This window comes from Macaca nemestrina, chromosome 6, assembly GCF_043159975.1.
Source record: "Macaca nemestrina isolate mMacNem1 chromosome 6, mMacNem.hap1, whole genome shotgun sequence".
NCBI lineage: Eukaryota > Metazoa > Chordata > Mammalia > Primates > Cercopithecidae > Macaca > Macaca nemestrina.
Genome location: NC_092130.1, coordinates 98,008,254 through 98,029,351, shown reverse-complemented (window position 1 = coordinate 98,029,351; position 21,098 = coordinate 98,008,254). Strand labels below are relative to the sequence as shown.

Below are 21,098 nucleotides of genomic sequence, written 5' to 3'. Positions count from 1 at the left end.
TCCTACAGAATTCTTTAATGAGTTGAAAATCCTCAAAGAGACAACAACTAGTTTAACCCAAAAATAAACATATAATTCTGTTAAAGTATCTGAGGCATTTAAATCTCATAAATGAATGAAAATGGTTAGAAACAGACTTTGGGGGGGTGCTCGTATTTCATTCTTCACTGTTGACAAGTTGCTTTAAATTTTATATTACACATCCTTGTAATGCAGAAAGGAGTATCCATACATAGAGCTCAAATAGACTTCCCAAAAGTTTACTTATTGCTCAGGTCTTTGGAACTCAGAAATACGTTTTCCCTACACTCAAAAAGTTAAAAATAGCTGCTAAATATCAAAGTCATTGCTTTAAAATCTATTAAACTAAGGAGGCAGGTGATGAAATGAAAATGATGATAATGTAGAACCCGTACTTCCATTACTTCCATGGGGAAACATTCCAAATTCCCACTCCAAAAGTCCATTCTATAACCTCTGACACCATTTCAGTTCTGCCTCTGCTTCCCCTCGACACACACACCTTCTACTCCAGCTGCATGGTCATGCTGAAGCGTCTATGTTCGTGTAGACCATGGTGCAGGACATCCCAACAGACGCCTTGCCTGGGGGTGATGAAGTTCCCGGCTGCGATGTCCGGAAGGAAGAACGTGCAGGTGCATCGCTGACCTGACAGTGCAGTATGGGTCTGCTCTGGGTACTGCTAGCTGGGTCTTCAGCACTAGACTGAGCCAACTCCAGCCACCAGCCAAGGTCCAGACGGGGACAGGATTAAAAATCAGAAAGCTACAACAATTTGAAGCCCACAGAAAGTTTTCAAAAATCGGGAAATATCACATCAATCTGTTTTTATATAAAAAAATTTGGGGGGAAAATCAGAATTTCTGACTACTCCATCTGGTAACAAAAGGCTGGAGTGTGAGAAACAGAGGCCCCATCCCCCTCAAGTGCAAACACCAGATTTTGTGACTTTGATCTGGACTCTTAACAGTGGCAGGGAGTAGGGGATACAGTGGGGAGAGAGGGAGCCCACAGCTTAAGGAGAAAATGTTCTTACCCAGGTCATCGGCAGCAACATGGCAACTACCCGGTGAAGGAGAGAAAGGGCAAAGAGGGCAGTAGATTCCCAGCCAGCAATTGATTACTAAAGGCAATGGCTGGGAAGGAGGACAGGGGAGTTCCTGAAACAATGACAAGGGAAAAAAAGATTTTGGGACCATTATTAAAGGTTCTTATAAACATTCAGTATGGAAATCATTCTATTTACTTTGTTAAATATGGCAAAAAATAATCTGAAAATCTTTCCCATAATTATTCCTTAGTAGCTAAAGATATGACCATCACTTTTATAAAAGAATATAAATTTTCAGGAACCTCTAAATTATGTCAAGGGGAAAATTAAGTCCTGGAGACTGTGTCACATAGCATGTTTGCAACTTCTGTTTCTTAGATTATAGAGTAACTCTCTTCCTTGTTGCTCTTGTTCTGTAAATGACTAGGAAAGACCAGAGACCAGACTCCTCCCCTTCTTACTGAAGATCTTTGTTATAAATTAACCACCTCCTTTATTGTCCTGTACCTAACTCAGACCAGACGACTTAAAAAACACCATGACTGATACATCTTCAGTGTGGAATGTTAAACATACCTTTCCCAAAAGAAAAATACCACCTTGACTAATCAGAGCATTGTAACTATGCAGTAAGCCTTACACAAAAAGATGTTGACATTCTTTTAAGCTCCCCTAAACGTTGTCTATGTAAGTGATGTGGTTTGTCTGTGTCCCCACCCAAATCTCATCTTGAATTGTAGTTCCCATAATCCCCATGTGTCATGGGAGGGACCCAGTAGGAGTTAATTGAATCATGGGGGTGGTTACCCCCATACTGTTCTCGTGATAGTGAATAAGTTCTCACAAGATCTGCTGGTTTTATAAGGCACTTTCCCCCCTTTGCTTGGCATTTCTCTCTCCTGCTGCCATGTGAAGAAGGACTTGTTTGCTTCCCCTTCCACCACCACTGTTAAGTTTCCTGAGGCCTCCCCAGCCATGTGGAATTGTGAGTCAATTAAACCTCTTTCCTTTATAAATTACCCAGTCTTAGGCAGTTTTTTTTTTTTTTTTTTTTTTTTTTCTTGCAAAAACCCTCAGCTCACTGGAGGGCCAGTGGAACTCAGGCAGTTCTTTATAACAGCATGAGAATGGACTAATACAGTAAGAAATCCCAAACTTCTACACTTTGAAACACAGACTTCCATTCTTTGGAATCTGTGCTTCCCAAGAGGCCATCCTTAAACTCTGTACTTGAATAAACTCTCTTTAAACTAGATTCTGATCCTTTTGATTATTTTAAGTTGACACTCTTGAGGGGTTAAAAATAAGAAACTATACCAGTCCATATCAGTAGTATAGCCCATTTCAAGAGGTCAGGACTGATGCACATTTTAGATATTTCCATTCCATACTACAAAAACTAAAGTTTCAACACTCAGAAGGTGAACTTTATTCATGAAATATTATAACTTATTCCACGACAGTGGTAAATTTGAACTATTTCTATACTATTTTTAAATTGAAAAAAGAGAAAGAGTAGTGTTTTTAATACTATATGGTAGCTTAGTGGAAAGAATTAACTGGGGCTCCAAGGTTCTCCAGTCACAGTGAGGACCCCACCTGCAGCCACTAGTCCTGGGACCCTGCCTGTGAACAGCTGTGGTCAATTTTCCCATTCCTGCCAGCCAGAGCTCGGCTCACTGTCAGCCTAAAGCCAGCAGCTGCCATCACTGGAGCCTGAACTCTCCCCTGCTTTTTCTTAGGTCCAGACCCCTGTTCTGATCAACTGTCACAGTTGCTGCCTTTGCACCAACCCTACCTATAACCCTTTCCAATGTCTTAGGAATGTGAAATGAAATCCTAGGCATGATATCATTATTAAATATCTAAGTACTACATAAAAGCAAGATATTATCACCTAAAGCTATTAGCATATTCATGTTTGAGATACTGGGGGTTCTTTTCCCTTTCTTTTTCTTTTTTTTTTTTTTTTGAGACGGAGTCTTGCTGTGCCCCAGGCTGGAGTGCAGTAGCGCGATCTCGCTCACTGCAAGCTCCGCCCCGCCGGTTTCACGCCATTCTCCTGCCTCAGCCTTCCAAGTAGCTGGGACTACAGGCGCCCGCCACCTCACCCGGCTAATTTTCTTGTATTTTTAGTAGAGACGGGGTTTCACCGGGTTAGCCAGGATGGTCTCGATCTCCTGACCTCGTGATCCGCCCATCTCGGCCTCCCAAAGTGCTGGGATTACAGGCTTGAGCCACCGCGCCCGGCCTCTTTTCCCTTTCTTATTTATGCCATATGGTTCCTAAGATATATACTGTAAATATCCTCACCACGCTAAGAAAACTTATTTCAGTGAGGATGAAAGTCTTATTTTTGTTTCTTTAGTGTATTTGCCTAATTTAAAGTATAAATGAAAAAAAGCATGTGATAGGTTTTGAAATTGTTTTTCTTTGACTTCTAAATTAAGACATTTCTTTTCCAAATTGTGTCACAGAAAAGTAAGAGTCTTCCACTAGAAATTAACATTTTCTTTAAGAAGCTTCTAGTATATCAGGAGTATAAAATAACATTTGCTTCCATTCTGCAAAGTGCTGAGGTGGAGGTGTTTTGTTTCGTTTTTCTTTCTTGAGACAATCTTGCTCTGTCACCCAGGCTGGAGTTCAGTGGCATGAGCTTGGCTCACCGCAACTCTGCATCCCGGGTTCAAGCGATTCTCCTGCCTCAGCCTCCTGAGTAGCTGGGATTACAGGTGCATGCCACCACGCCCGGCTAATTTTTGTATTTTTAGTAGACACGGGGTTTAACCATGTTGATCAGGCTGGTCTCGAACTCCTGATCTCATGATCCACCCACCTCGGCCTCCCAAAGTGCTGGGATTACAGGCGTGAGCCAGCGCGCCCGGCTGAGGGGGGACTGTTTTTAAAAGAAAGATATTTTATGAATATGTTGCTTCCAGTCTGTGTCACTAGTATGGGGAATTATCCTGCTGAAAAAGAGAAAGGACATTCCTTCTTAATACATGTGAAATGGTGATTAGCAGTACCTTCCTGAGTCCAGCATCAGCAACTGTGTTTCAGTTATGAACTACCTCCAAATGCTTTTACCCCTCAAGTGCTTTTTAAAATAGGCACAATTTTAAGTTAGTCTGTGGATTCTGCATGTGCCTTTCTTTAATGATTTTTATCTTAGAACAAGTTCTTTATGCTGCAATCTATATATAGTACCTGAGAAATCAGCCCAGAATTAGATTCAACATCGGGATAAAATCATGAAAAGTGCAGCTCCTCAAACTGGTGAGTTGCATCATTTTATACAGAATTGAAAATGTAAACATGTATTAGCTGTCTTAAACACTCTTGGGTTACAGCTTGACTATTGATTGTTTCATTCACTTATGTCTATGATTGAAATTTTCCTTTGAGGATGCTGGGAATGCTGGATACTGCTATAGCATGTTTCAGACACGACAAGAAAATGACCATCCTCTCCTCTGGCAATTTCCAGTTACCTATGAACTGCGGCTATGCTAGTAACACTCCTTCCATGGCTAGCAAGCTCTTAGGGCTTCCTATTGTCGTCAGTTCCATGCTTTCCCCACCACCCTAGTTAAGAGAGCCCACCCACAAAGATCTATTATTTCACTCGAGTTGCTTTCTCTTATCTGCTTAATGTTATGGAACCCTGTGAGATAATATTCTATTGTTCTTTAGTAGGAATGAATTTGTATTGTGGGCAGATTACAATTATTGCATGATTAAGGTATAGCAGATTGTGAACCTGTAATGGGTAGCTGGCTTCTGCTTGCCTCTCCATATTTGAGAGGAATGCCCTGAATGACCCATCCTAGAATGGCTCTCACTGCACCAGGCATCAGTGATGACTGCACATTAGAATCACTGGTAGGAGCCAGGGAGGAGGAACAATGAAACACCAATGACTGGGTCCAACCTCAGAGCAATGAATCACAATATTTGGCATCAGTAGTTCTTATAAGTTTCCCAGCTGATTCTAATATATGGTCAGGACTGAAATCATTAAGATGAATCATGAGCTGGGACTCAGAATCTCTGGTCTTGGATATTAGCTGTGAACTTGGGAGGTTGATTAAGTACATGAGGTCTGGAGTCAGAGACCATGAGTTTAAATTCTGATTCTGACTCTCAATAGCTTTGTGACCTTGAACAAGTTACTTAACTTCTCTAAGCCAGTTTGCTTATGTGTAAAATGGTGGCTCCCTCAAAGAATAATACACAGTTCTCTTAAGACTTTACCTTGTTAAGTGTTAAGGTGCATCCATAAAATGTCAAACATATAGAAGAAAACTGAAGATTTAAGCCAATTACCTAGCAACTATTTTTCCAATTATTTGAATATTTGTTTAGATTTAGATTTAAAATCTGTGTATTTCCACATGTTTGAGAGAATGTTCCCATTTCTTCGTGTCTCACAGAAAGCAACGTTGCTTCAAGATACCAGCATAAGACAGTGATAGCCAGAAAAGTGGGACACACCTGAGGACGGACACCTCTTTCTGTGTTTTCACTTCTGCATATGCAGATTTTTTAGAATGTCAGGAGTTGTATAACATTTGATAGTGTAAATATAATTTGAAGTTCAAGGTAAAGTTGTCTTCTGAAAGATTTTACCTTAGTTGTGGAAGTCAAATAAGGATGCCAGCAATCTGGCATTTAACTCATCCAGAGAAGATTTCCAGTACTGAGCTCAAGTAGGCAGAAACAGAAAAGGGAATCAGCAGCCACAAACCAAATCCAAACAGGTATGTAAACCGGAATCCACATGGTGATCTTCTTACAGTTTAGATATCTGACCTGCCTCCAAACCTCATGTTTAAATTTGATCCCCAGTGGGAGCCTAACAGGAGGTGTCTGGGTCATGGAGGTGGATCCCCTCACGAATGGCTTCATGCCATCTTTGCAGTTATGAGTAAGTCCTCACTGTATTAGTACCTGAGAGGGCTGGTTGTTAGAAAAAGCCTGGCCTCTCTCTCTCTCTCTCTCTCTCTCTTTCTCTTTCTCTCTCTCTCTCTCCTCTCCTGCCATGTGATCTGCACACGCCAGCTCAACCTCACCTTCCATTATGAGTGGAAGCTTCCTGAAGCCCTCACCCAGAAGCAAACGCTGGTGCCACGCTTCTTGTAGAGTCTGCAGCACCACGGGCCAAATAAACCTCTTCTCTTTACAAATTACCTAGCCTCAGCTATTCCTTTATAGCAAAACAAACAGACTAAGACAGACCTGCACCAAGGACCTCCAGGCATTGTCAAAGAGGCAAAGTACAGGGAATTGGAAGAACCAGGGAGCAATGCATATTCTATAATTTGTCGTGTCAGGGTCCCACTGAAGTATTATTTTTATGGGTGTTCTTAATGAGCCCAGTGTCTGACAATACAAATATTTGTTCCCATTTCAAAAGCATGTATGAGCTAAATTCAGAGAACTTAGCTTAAACTTTACCTCATGAAGTTAACTCTAGGTTAATAATATAATCATAATAATAAGATTATTCATGATATACACAATAGCATCAGTGTAGTAAATGTGAAAAATAAGCTCATCGATGTACCAGGTATATGGATTAGAAGACCCAATATTGTTAAGACATCCATTCTCCCCAAGTTGTTCTATAGATTCAAATATAAATCCAAGCAGACACTCTGGGGAGGGGAGAGCTGGTAAACAGAAACTGACTAGATGATTCTAAAATTAACATGGAAATGCAAAAGACCTACAATAGCAAAATATTCTTGTAGGAAGGAAGTACAAGGTTAGAGGACCTGCCCTGATCCCAAAATTTATGGATCCTTTAACCAAAAGTTTGTCATAATAAAGCCTCATCTTCTACCCAAGCCAATCATTTTAAAGTCATTTTATTAATTACTCACAGCGCATGCATATAATATACCAAAATTTTTAAACTACATTTCTCTTGAAATACTACCAACATAGTATTCTTCAAAGCGTGATCTGGGGGCCACTCTTAAGAATCACCTTTTAAGAGTTTCTCTAAAATGCTGATGTACAGATTACTCCCACGCCTAATAAATCACACCCTAGAGGTGGGCTCCAGGAATCTTCATTTTTAACAAGCTTCCAAGGCTGATTCTGGGGTATTGTATAATTTGAAAAGGACTTCCCCAGAATTCATTAGATTTTTCCCTAAACAACAATGGCCTTTTCCTACATTTGTCTGAAAAGACATTAGCGTAACAAGATTTTGTTATCAGTAAATAGAAGCACAACTTACCTTCTCTGGTGGATGGTTAGTTATGAGGGCTGTAGCCCTTTTGGTGAATATGTTTGTTGAATACATATTTTTATATCCTGTTGCAACTTCTTCACCATCTCGAAAATCAAGAGCACATCGTGTGACATTCAGAGCATCAATTAATGTACAGCGCTCATGGGAATAATAATCTTCACTACCCAGGAGATATCCTGCAAGAATGGAAGACAAAAATAGTCAGCATAGCATAAAACTTGTTAAACAAACTAATGTTTCAGCATTTAATTGCCTAATGCAATTGATTACCCGTGACGAGGCTAATCAAATGACAAGGCTAATCAGCACCATTTCTCAACATGTCTGTATCTGGTAGCAGAAGGCATTAAAACATTACTGTATAAAAACTCAAATCTATTCCTCATTCACCTTTAGAATATAGGCTCTATTATGTAACACTAACAGTTTTTTTTTTTTCTTAAATCAGAGTTGAAATTCAGTAAGGGTGATAAAATCTTAATCCTTCAAAGCTATATAATGGTAAAAATAATGTGTCATTAATGTGACTTGTTACAGGTTTTTACTCTAAGGTGATCACATAAATGAGTGCAGGATTCAAATAACCTTTGTTGTTACTGATGTTGCAAGACTGGCTTCAAGGTTATTTACAGAAGTAGTTCTAGGAAGAGTCATCTTTAGTCAGATGCTGACACCCACTGGTGAAAGATACAAACCTTTCCTAATAGAGGATCTCTAGATGTAACAGAGTCAACAGATCAAACTGAAGTGAGCACTGAAATAAGACTTTTCTACCTATAATGATTTCAATTTTGCCCCAGATTTAAATGGCCTATCCCATAATTTCGACTTCACATGGAAGAAAATGGGTTTTCTCAACTAATAGTTGTTTCTGCAAATGTTCCATATTTTCTATATTTTAAAATATTACATTTCTCTATTTTAAAGTATTAAAATAAGCTGTGCTACATATGATTCCATTTGTATTAAATGTCCATAACATGTAAATCTATAGAGACAGAAAGTAGATTAGTGGTTGCCTAGGGCTGGAAAGACTAGGGGGAAATGGGGAGTGACTGCTAAGGTGGATGAGTTTCTTTTTTGGGGGTGATAAAAATGTTCTACAATTGGATCGCCATGATAGTGGCACAACCTTCTGAATTTATTAAGAATCACTGAATTGTACACTTTAATTGGGCGAATTGTATGATATGTGAATTATACTTCGATAAAGTTATTAAAAAGAAATATGATTTGCTAGACTCTTGGCTATATCCTGACATATACTGCTTATTAACCTTAAAATGAGGATGATAAAGTTGACCTAGCTCTTTCCTCAGTCCTGAACTTTCCCTATAATGACAATTAAAAGCTTTATATACTTTATATAATAAATCAATTCATTTTAAATTAAACTCTCCTTTTCTATGACCCAATAAATTCAAGATCTTGAATACAATTAATACTTTGGTCTTAACTTTTATAAGCCAATCTTTTCTCCTATGTATATAATGGAAAAGGAAATACAAAGTACTTGTTAATTAATGTGTAACAGAGAAAGAAATGTATCCATAAAAATAATTTCAGCCCTTGTATGGGTGATTAGAATGTCAAAACACTGGAGGTCTATTTAAGATTTTTAATAACTACTGGGCATTAAAGCTTGAGGAAATCATTTCAGGTTCTTTAACTGTAAGTGTGAGCTGCTTTCTATCAGTTGGCAGAACATAGGACAGATATACTTGATTAGCAAAGGCATGAACTACAAATATTTAAAAGATAATACAGATAGGAGAAATCCAGAAATAAAACTATTCAAATACTTGGCAAAACTAATACCAAGCAACTATGTGACAATCACATGAAGCTTTTCATCATAACAGTGATTCATAAATTTGAACTTCAATACTGAGCCTAAAGATGACGGCATCCTGTTCTTTTGGGGAAAAAAATAGACAATGCTTCTTGAACAACCAAATCTTCTCTGATGCTTTATTTACCAGCTGCATTGAGATATAATTCACATACCACACAAGTCACTCATTTAAGGTGTAAAAGACATTGGTTTCTAGTGTATTCACAGGGTTGTGCAACTATCCCACCATCATCTGATGTTTAGCAAAACAGCTAAGATGTAACAGTGGTAAGAGCTATGTGGTCATCATAACCTTCTTGGCTGCAAGACTCCCTTCAAATGAATTTGGGGTGTGTGTTCATCTAAATCCAGGTTAGGCTTCTTAATTCTCATAAAAGGAAGGATATCAATCAAAACTGCTCAACTACATGGAAACTGAACAACCTGCTCCTGAATGACTACTGGGTACATAATGAAATGAAGGCAGAAATAAAGATGTTCTTTGAAACCAATGAGAACAAAGATACAACACACCAGAATCTCTGGGACACATTTAAAGCAGTGTGTAGAGGGAAATTTATAGCACTAAATGCCCACAAGAGAAAGCAGGAAAGATCTAAAATTGACACCCTAACATCACAATTAAAAGAACTAGAGAAGCAAGAGCAAACACATTCAAAAGCTAGCAGAAGGCAATAAATAACTAAGAGCAGAGCAGAACTGAAGGTGACAGAGACACAAAAAACCCTCCAAAAAATCAATGAATCCAGGAGCTGGTTTTTTGAAAAGATCAACAAAATTGATAGACTGCTAGCAAGGCTAATAAAGAATAAAAGAGAGAAGAATCAAACAGATGCAATAAAAAATGATAAAGGGGATATCACCACCGACCCCACAAACTACAATCAGAGAACACTATAAACACCTCTACGCAAATAAATTAGAAAACCTAGAAGAAATGGATAATTTCCTGGACACTTACACTCTCCCAAGACTAAACCAGGAACAAGTTGAATCCCTGAATAGACCAAGAGCAGGCTCTGAAATTGAGGCAATAATTAATAGCCTACCAACCAAAAAAAGTCCAGGACCAGAAAGATTCACAGTCGAATTCTATTCCAGCATATAAACAGAACCAAAGACAAAAACCACATGATTATCTCAATAGATGCAGAAAAGACCTTTGACAAAATTCAACAGCCCTTCATGCTAAAAACTCTCAATAAATTCGGTATTGATGGAACATATCTCAAAATAATAAGAGCTATTTATGACAAACCCACAGCCAATATCGTACTGAATGGGCAAAAACTGGGAGCATTCCCTTTGAAAACTGGCACAGGGATGCCCTCTCTCACCACTCCTGTTCAACATAGTGTTAGAAGTTCTGGCGAGGGCAATTAGGCAAGAGAAAGAAATAAAAGGTATTCAGTTAGGAAAAGAAGAAGTCAAATTGTCCCTCTTTGCAGATGACATGATTGTATATTTAGAAAACCCCATTGTCTCAGCCCAAAATCTCCTTAAGTTGATAAGAAACTTCAGCAAAGTCTCAGGATACAAAATCAATGTGCAATAATCACAAGCATTCTTATACACCAGTTACAGACAAACAGAGAGCCAAATCAGGAATGAACTTCCATTCACAATTGCTTCAAAGAGAATAAAATACCTAGGAATCCAACTTACAAGGACCTCTTCAAGGAAAACTACAAACCACTGCTCAGTGAAATAAAAGAGGACACAAACAAATGGAAGAACATACCATGCTCATGGATAGGAAGAATCAATATCGTGAAAATGGCCATACTGCCCAAGGTAATTTATAGATTCAATGCCATTCCCATCAAGCTACCAATGACTTTCTTCACAGAAGTGGAAAAAACTGCTTTAAAGTTCATATGGAACCAAAAAAGACCCCACATTGCCAAGACAATCCTAAGTCAAAAGAACAAAGCTGGAGGCATCACGCTACCTGACTTCAAAATGTACTACAAGGCTACAGTAACCAAAACAGCATGGTACTGGTACCAAAACAGAGATATAGACCAATGGAACAGAACAGAGCCCTCAGAAATAATACCACACATCTACAGCCATCTGATCTTTGACAAACCTGAGAAAAACAAGAAGTGAGGAAAGGATTCCCTATTTAATAAATGGTGCTGGGAAAATTGGCTAGCCATAAGTAGAAAGCTGAAACTGGATCCTTTCCTTATTCCTTATACGAAAATTAATTCAAGATGGATTAGAGACTTAAATGTTAGACCTAAAACCATAAAAACCTTAGAAGAAAACCTAGGTAACACCATTCAGGACATAGGCATGGGCAAGGACTTCATGTCTAAAACACCAAAAGCAACGGCAACAAAAGCCAAAATTGACAAATGGGATCTAATTAAACTAAAGAGCTTCTGCACAGCAAAAGAAACTACTATCAGAGTGAACAGGCAACCTACAGAATGGGAGAAAATTTTTGCAATCTACTCATCTGACAAAGGGTTAATATCCAGAACCTACAAAGAACTCAAACAAATTTATGAGAAAAAAACAAACAACCCCATCAAAAAGTGGGCAAAGGATATGAACAGACAGTTCTCAAAAGAAGACATTCATACAGCCAACAGGCACATGAAAAAATGCTCATCATCACTGGCCATCAGAGAAATGCAAATCAAAACCACAATGAGATACCATCTCACACCAGTTAGAATGGCAATCATTAAAAAGTCAGGAAACAACAGGTGCTGGAGAAGATATGGAGAAACAGGAACACTTTTACACTGTTGGTGGGATTGTAAACTGGTTCAACCACTGTGGAAAACAGTATGGCGATTCCTCAAGGATCTAGAACTAGAAATACCATATGACCCAGCCATCCCATTACTGGGTATATACCCAAAGGATTATAAATCATGCTGCTATAAAGACACATGCACACATATGTTTATTGCGGCACTATTCACAATAGCAAAGACTTGGAATCAACCCAAATGTCCATCAGTGATAGACTGGATTAAGAAAATGTGGCACATATACACCATGGAATACTATGCAGCCATAAAAAACGATGAGTTCATGTCCTTTGTAGGAACATGGATGAAGCTGGAAATCATCATTCTCAGCAAACTACTGCAAGAACAGAAAACCAACCACCACATGTTCTCACTCATAGGTCGGAATTGAACAATGAGATCACTTGGACTCTGGAAGGGGAACATCACATACCGGGGCCTATTATGGGGAGGGGGGAGGGGGGAGGGATGGCATTGGGAGTTATACCTGATGTAAATGATGAGTTGATGGGTGCTGATGAGTTGATGGGTGCAGCACAGCAACATGGCACAAGTATACATATGTAACAAACCTGCCCATTGTGCACATGTACCCTAGAACTTCAAGTATAATAAAATAAATAAATAAATAAAAGGATATCATTTCTACCTTCTGTCTAGTCGAGTATTTAAGTACCTAACTTGGTTTTAATAAAAATTCAAAATATCTACAGTCCATCCTCTTCCCAGAGTATAGATATTGACCGATCTTTTAGCAAAGGCCTGACTGAAAAATTTCTAAGGATGTACAGGCTGTTTGTTCCTCTAGAATTTCCAAGATGATAAAGTGATCTTACATCCAAGCTTAATTTTTAACAGCTATTTGAGGTACTGAGAATATATCCAGGTTCATTTTTAAAAAAAAAAGCTAAGATTGAGTAGTGTGGTCTGCTGGCAGACCTGGATGAGAGTGGGGCACACACACCCTCCTGTCTGCCATCCTTGCATCTTGATTTTAACCCTGAATCCAATGAGGCATTACAGAGTCATGTGCTTCAGCTACATTGTTTTGGCCCCCATATAATTACTTTTACTGAATTGCACTTTGGTGCTCTGGCCCTAGCTTGAACAGAAGAAAATACCTCAAAACATCTACAAGAAAACCACCACTTTATTATTAAAATGACATTTTTAAGGATGTTGTCCACCTTACCTTCTCCTTTTCCCAAAGGAGAAATTTCTCTCAGGCCTAAGAGCCAGAAAATGCTTTTGCTTTTCCTGAACATCTGGTTTCCATTTATCTTGTAAATAATGTAACTCTTAGAGTCTTTTCCTTTCTTTCTCCCTCTTTGGACAAATATATTTCAAATCTCGGGCTGGGCGCAGTGGCTCACGCCTGTAATCCCAGCACTTTGGGAGGCCAAGACGGGTGGATCACAAGGTCAGGAGTTCGAGACCAGCCTGACCAACATGGTGAAACCCCGTCTCTACTAAAAGTATAAAAATTAGCCAGGCGTGTTGGTGCATGCCTATAATCCCAGCTACTCAGGGGGTTGCAGTGAGATGAGATCGTGCCATTGCACTTCAGCTTGAGAGACAGAGCAAGACTCCGTCTCCAAAAAAAAAAAAAAGAAATTTCGAATCTCGGAGTTGAATATGAAGCCAGCCTAGAGCCATGCAACTTTTCTGTAATTTGATGTCATTAACCTATTCCATCTTTCTCTACTCATCCTGATTATTTAATCCTATTTTAACTTTTTATGTTCAATATGCGTTCCTTTTTGGCTATGGCGGGTTGTAAATAAATAAACTGATGGGAGGCAGGTAAGTAGCTAAATAGCTGGACAGATAGCTCACTATAAAAAGAACTTGAAAGAAAGATACACAGCTACTGGCGAGATACATAGGTTATTAATTAAGGCACAGGTTGTTACAGGTTTAAAGAGGGCATATTTTAAAACAAACTCTAGGTTTCACATTTAGTTTCATAGGGCTATCAAGTTTATAAAATATTTATGATTATTTCTTATTAACCTTCTTATTACCATTTGTTATTTGGCCTCCTCATTTTCTTTTATTTTTTAAAAGCTATCTTCCCCAACCTTGTGATTGCAAAAACAGATTTCACAGACGGAAGGACGCCAATGGAAGAGTCTTCCCCCACCCCCTTCAGAAAACAAGAAAAAATTGTGAATACATTCCACAGGGAGAAAAAAACACACCAAGTCTTTGTGAAGAAAATATTCTTTTTTAAAAAAATTTATTATTATTATTATTTCAGACGGAGTCTCGCTCTGGTACCCAGGTTGGAGTGCGGTGGTGTGATCTCGGCTCACTGCAAGTTCCGCCTCCCAGGTTCACACCATTCTCCTGCCTCAGCCTCCCGGGTAGCTGGGACTACAGGTGCCCGCCACCTTGCCTAGATAATTTTTTTTGTATTTTTAGTAGAGTCGGAGTTTCACCGTGTAAGCCAGGATGGTCTCGATCTCCTGACCTCATGATCCACCCACCTCAGCCTCCCAAAGTGCTGGGATTACAGGCGTGAGCCACTGCACCTGGCCTGGAAATATTCTTACATTAGGTTTTGCCTGGAATTTTAAAAAAAAGTCAATCCATGTCCCTTTTTGGTAATAAGGGTCTCTGAGAGTACAGCGGTCTCCAACGTGGATAGTAAACTCTTGCAAGGCCCTAAGGTGGCATTTAGAACTCCGACAAAGGTAATGGGCTTGCCCACCATAAGGTCAGCACAGAGCCCCGCTTACAGAGGTAACATCAGAAAGCAGCCCCATGGCAGTGCCGACTGATTCACTCTGTGTTCAAATTTCCAGTTATTTCACTTAATTGCACTTGGGTGTGTTTTATGAGATGGCTGCAGTCGGTCTGAGTTGTTAAAGAAACATGTGCATTTCCATTACCAAAGTAGGTATCAAATCCTCGGCGGGTTGGAAGGCATTCTTTCCGGTACATTCCCAGATGCCATTTTCCGACCATATGGGTAGTATAACCTGCTTCTTTTAGGAGCTGGGGCAGGAGTTTTTCATCCAAAGGAACACAGCTGGGCTGACAGGGCCAGATTATTTGGTGCTGTAAACCTGTACGGATCTTACAGAGATAAACATAAAATTATAGATTAATGACACTGAAATATTGTGAACAAGCAGATAAAATGGCCTTTACCTTACTGATCATATCTGTTGACTTGGATGTTTAACTGTATTCCTGTACTGGCTTGAGGATGTTTCTGAAAGGCAGAATTCTCTTATTCAAATAAAGTAGTGGACATAAACAGGATTTGAAAGACAAATAAAACCATTCCAACAAACAGATATTTTCAACATCTATCAAGGCACTATGTTAGAAACCATTAACTTGTTACTTCTTGCCTCAGAAAAAGTAGCAATAATATGTGGTGTGAATCTATCAAGAAAAAAGTTCCAATTTTGGGCACAGAAGAAGTTGGTGTTTCATTAGAAGACACTTCTGTAATCTTTGAAAACCTGGTGATTTTTTTACAAGTGCTTTTGTTTTTGTTTTTGTTTTGAGATGGAGTTTCGCTCTTGTTGCCCAGGCTGGAGTGCAATGGCGTGATCTCAGCTCACTGCAACCTCCGCCTCCCAGGTTCAAGTGATTCTCCTGCCTCAGCCTCCTGAGTAGCTGGGATTACAGGCGCCCACTACCACGCCCAACTAATTTATTGTATTTTTAGTAGAGATGGGGTTTCACCATGTTGGCCAGGCTGGTCTCCAACTCCTGACCTCAGGTGATCTGCCCGCCTTGGCTTCCCAATGTGTTGGGATTACAGGCGTGAGCCACCATGCCTGGCTGAGTTATTTAACAGTATAATAAAATGATTATTTCCACTTTTTATTCTACTTTATGTAAATCAAAATCTCAAAAGACTGTGTTCAACTTTTCCTTTTAAAAAGCGGCCATCTGACTGCTGCTTGGGAGTGGCTCACACAAATATGCCCGGGGCATAAGGTCCATCCAGCAACTAAACTTTAAGCAATGACCACTTGTTAACTTTTGGTGTAATATTGAATTGAATACCCACAATTATATGAAAAGGATATTAAAATAGCCCTCCCTTTTCCAACTACACATCTGTGTGGGGCCAGATTTTTCTTCTTCAATTTTTACCAAAAATAATATATCATAACAGGTTAAATGCAGAAGCAGATACAACCACATAGCAAACTTCTATTAATAGAAAAGATGTTAAAAAATATAAAACAATGCCATTCTTCTCACTTAACTATTTGGTTTTGAAAAATAGAGCTTTTTTCATAAGTTATTTATGTTAATATAGTGGGTTTATTACTATTTTTCATTGAATAAAAAAATTTATAATTTGTTTTAACTTATGGCAAATTTTGAATGGTAACAACCCACTTAAATCTATGCTCCCTGGGGTCCTCAATAATTTTTAAGCAAGTGCAAAGATCCTAAGACCAAAAAGTTTGAGAACTGATACTCTAATGTCCAATAGTGATCACTGCCATGAGGAAAAGGAAAGAAGGAGAGGGAGACAGTGACAGAGGTGGCACTTGCGATAGAGTGGAAAAGAAAGCCTCTCTGGACCAGGCGGGGTGGCTTATCCCTGTAATCCCAACACTTTGGGAGGCTAAGGCAGGAGGATAGCTTGACTCCAGGAATTCCAGGAGAGCCTGGGCAACATGCCATGATCTCATCTCTACTAAAAATAAAAATAAAAATAATTAGCAGGGCATGGTGGCCTGTGCCTGTAGTCCCAGCTACTGAGGAGACTGAGGTGGGAGGATTACTTGAGCCTGCGAGGTCAAGGCTGCAGTGAGCTGTGATCACTCCACTGCACTGCACTCCAGCCTGGGCAAGAGCAAGATCCTATCTCAAAAAAAGAAAGAAAGAAAGAAACCTTTTCTGAAGAGGAGATATTTGAGCAGTGACCAGAATAAAGTGAGGTGGTGAGACTTGGAGAAATCCAGGGTAAGAGCAATCCAGACCTAAGGAATAAAAACTTCAAAGGCCCTGAGACCTGAGCTTACTAGACAAGTTCAAAAGACCAGCCCAGAACCCAGAGTGGCCCTGTCACAGCTCTTGTGCTGGTGGGTGCCCCTGCAGCTCCTGCTGCGGCATGACAGGGTATCACTCCTTGTCTACCCAGTCCCACCCTTCCCTAAAACTTGACACCTCCTGCCTCCTTTCCTGGCTTAGCCAGGGAGGTGCTCCTCTTTGTAGGAAGTGGGACTGGGGTCTCAAATTCAACTCTGCACCAGACACCAGCCTTCCCCAGTACTGGGAGCTCTTGATTTATAGAATAAACAGGCTCTGGGAACAAGGGAGGTAAGAGTGCCAGTTCTCAACCCAGGCCATGGCTGGTCCCTTCATCAGCTGTAAGGTGGAGAGCAAGAAATGTGTTGCTAATAAATGATTTTTTATAAGTGTTTGTATTTTATTTGCCTTATAATTTAAAGCAGAGTAGCATAAGGCTGAGAGAATTAAATCCCATTCTGGTTTTATCACTTATGAGCTTTGTAACCCTGGGCAGTAACTTCATTCAGTAACCCACTAACTTCAGTAAGTTAGGAATTGCACCTGCTATTGCTTTACTGCATGATCTCTTTCCACATCCTCCTAAAAGAACAACATGGAATATCTTAAGTGTTAAGTTAAAGTGGGTTTATCTTGAGAATGATGGGTAAGTTCACTATCTTGATGTGGTGATGGTTTCACAGGTATATACCTATCAAAGCTTATCGAAATGTATACTTGAAGTGTGTACAGTTTATTGTATGTCAATCATATCTCAATAAAACTGTTTAAAAATAAAAGTGAGTTTAAGTTTTCTACTGAGATTGTTATGCCTCTCCTAGAAGTAATTAGACACCTACCTACATTGGGATATGTGCCAGATACCTTCCGTTTGCCCTTCAAATCCACGCTGCCTTCTCAGTCCTGCTCTCTGCCCTAGGAGGCTGACCTGTGAGGATCAAGTCAAAGGACACTTGTCTTCTGGTTTCTGATTGGGCTCAGCCAATGGGGAGCCCTGGCAGGAGTGAGAGGGAAAACGGAGAGTGCATGGCCTCAGTTGACAGGCTGCTTAGCCTGGCTACATGAATCTCTCTACCGAAGGTCACTCTGGAAGCAGACTTCTTTCTCTATCTGCCTCTCTCCTTCTAGGTTCTGGTAACTGGCCCTTCCTTTCTTCTCTTCTGGTCTAGGGGTAGTAACAGCTCCACTGGATTACTACACCGTCCCTAGCATTTTGCCCCACACATTCACACCTTTTAAAATAGTCCCTTTGTAAATAAACACTCCCTAATTTGAATGTGCCATCTCTTTCCAGCTGGGACCCTGAAGGGTAAGGATGTTGTAATATCCAGGCTGGGAAAGGGAAGCATTCCTCTTAGTACATGTGCACGCGTGCACACACACACACACACACACATCCCAAATCAAAGAAATATTCCTTCCACGGTTAACTCTGGAAGCTTACTGAAGAGAAAATTGACCCTAGGACTCAAAAACTTGATTGCATATAGTATGCTAATTGGCAACCAGGCAGGACAAGCAAAGATAATATTTTATGGAATCCAAAAGCCCCAGTGGAGATAAATGCTCTGTGAAAATTTCCTTAAATGGAAAGCTCATCCATCACATGCAGAGAATTAACTCTGATCGCTAGAAAGCACTGCCAAGAGATATTGTGCGATTTGGTTTCCCTAAGCCATGGGCACCAAGCCAGGTGGTCAGCTGAAGCCTGCCTCCATTATCTACAATCATATGGAGCAGGGAATGTGTTCTTTTCGGTTCCTGAGAATTTATTTGACAGAGCATTTTTATGGCATTATTGGGAAGCAGAAGCCAAACCCTGGATGACATCCAAAAACATGTTTTCGGTCTGTTCAAACACTGTCTCAAGGAAGGAAGCTGTAATGTGTAGAGAAGCAGTAAACAGGCTAATGCCGAGCTGGTTCCAACCCAGCACTTTAGCACACAACTACAGAGCCACGCCATGCTGCATGGGGCAGGAAGGCAACCGGGCACCAATAGGAATCAAAAGGAAAAAGAAAAAAGGGTGCCCTGATAAACACAACAGAATATAAAACAATTTCATTCTAACACCCATCTGCAATGTCCAAAGAAGTGTGTTTGAATGGAGAAGGTTCTACATGCAATATACAAAAGTCCAAGGGGTTACCTCCCTACCTATCATGTGTGGCTGTCTCCTCTTCATTAAACCAAATCTTCTCTCAAAAAACAACTTCTCCTAAGATTTTACTTGACCATCAAAAATCCTCTCCACAAAGGCTAAAGGTCTGCAAATCCTGTGGAGGACCTGGCTTGTTCTAGGCTCTTTCTGCGACATAACTGAGAGATCCTTGTTTATATATTGGTTGCACGTAACAATTTATTTGGTCCAGTGTGTTATTCTGTCTTCCGCACACCTAGGAGATCCCTGCAGTATAGTCTCATGAGCTTAAAGGACAAAAAACAATCTCTTGCTGGGGGAGAGGAAGATGGCAGCTCCCATATCAGAATCTCTCCCAATTCCCCTTTCAGAGGTCCAGACAGTCAATTGATTAGTTATCTATATGGGAGTTCAGAGCACAATATTTCAGCTACACTCAAACTGTCCCAAGAGCGAAGCAAACCACTGCTGCACAGAAGGCAATAATGTTCTTTCTCTTCGCACCTCAACAGTGTTGACATAATATCCCGTTGAAGAGAAGGGAGGTTCTGTCCAGTCAGTCTGGTCTGAGCAAAATGAACTCATATCCTCAAGTGCCCACATATGTGTGCAATACCTCCTGCTGCAGTACTTAAAAATTCAGAAAAATGGGCCACTCTACCCCTCCACTTTATACACCAGAGAGCCTAGTGGCAAGCTTCATGATCAGAATGCAATCACAGAACATGCTGGTGGCAAAGCAGGAGTTCAGAATTTCTAGCCTGTGCCTCGGCCAGTACACGGCAAGTTTTAACCACGGTCAAGTAGCACTTGTGCCACCTTAGGGTTTATTCCTGGAGATGCCCAAAGAACAAATGGATAGTGAAAAATCTGCTCCCTCCCCCACAGAAGCCATTTAAAAAGCAGTCAGCTGCCCATGCTGCTGAAGCCAAGAGTTACAGACACGCATTATGTGTGCTAGGGGCCTGGCGTTGCCATCTGGCCTGGCCCTTCAGGACTCGGGCTGCAGAACTGGCCCATGTCACTGACAGTTTTAAGAGTCTATTTATTTTGGTGTTGATTAGTAAAGAGTGCAAATCTCTGACTAAACTCACAAAGGGATGTTGTTTATAAAAAAGAATAAACAAGCCAGAAAGGGTTTCAGCGCCTCCCTCTATTTAAATTATAATTCCAAAGAAAGCCCAAATGGAAAAGGAAGGAAAATATGAAGAAAGCTGAGGGAAAGGAATCTCTCAAAAGGTGACATGATTAAGGAAACACAAACAAAAGATAATGACCAGAGAGCAACAGCTTATGCTCAAAGTGATTCCTGAAATGACAAACCTCGTAAATCAAGCAACCAGAAAATCCTCTAACTCAATTGGCCATATTCCACTCAGCTCCAAACTTATTTCCTTATTTCCTCATTTGCAATTTCCTGGCAGGTAAAAGATATAAAATCTGGAATTGTTTCTTTAAAATGGCTGCAATGTTTGCAGAATAAGGCCTCCGCACTCCCCTTCCCTCCTGGGAAAATGCCTCTTGGATTTGGCTAGGCTTAGGAAGGACGTCCGGCTTTAGCAAACCCATCGAAGTCACCCCAGGGCTCTGCTGTGCTTTACTGAGGCCATCTTGCTTGTCCCTACGGAGCTAATGCATCCTTTGTTTCTCTCCCTAAAGGAGCACAGGAATAAAGACACTGTTTTCTCTTAGGAGGCACCCATGGTCTCAGGGTTACATGGTCCTGTGACAGCTCCCTCCTCCTGTGCCTTTGCCAGGGGATCCTACAAGCACCCACCTTTAGACATGCATCTTTCCCTGCACCCTGTACACATTTCTTCCAGCTCTGCACTCTCCTGTGCCCTACTTCTGAACCTCAAAGTCCAGGGAGAAGCAACCACTGGCAGGAGTCCACTGAGAGGCCAGTAGGTGAGGAGCAGGCAGGACAGTGAGGGTGAGGAAGACAAGAAGCAGGATAGGGAGGGCACGCTCAGGCAGAGGGCCTGCAC

At 40.4% G+C, this 21,098-nt stretch overlaps 1 protein-coding gene across 1 annotated transcript in view; it reads right to left on the bottom strand.

Annotated features, from left to right (window-relative positions):
* Positions 1-21,098, bottom strand: part of LOC105475096 (arylsulfatase B) — a 193,199-nt gene that overhangs the window by 162,129 nt on the left and 9,972 nt on the right. The window contains exons 2-3 of the mRNA XM_011730093.3: positions 14,855-15,041; positions 7,320-7,510 (exon numbers count right to left, since the gene is read on the bottom strand). Of these exons, the coding sequence (XP_011728395.2) occupies positions 7,320-7,510; positions 14,855-15,041 (378 nt within the window). The remainder of the gene's footprint in view (positions 1-7,319; positions 7,511-14,854; positions 15,042-21,098) is intronic.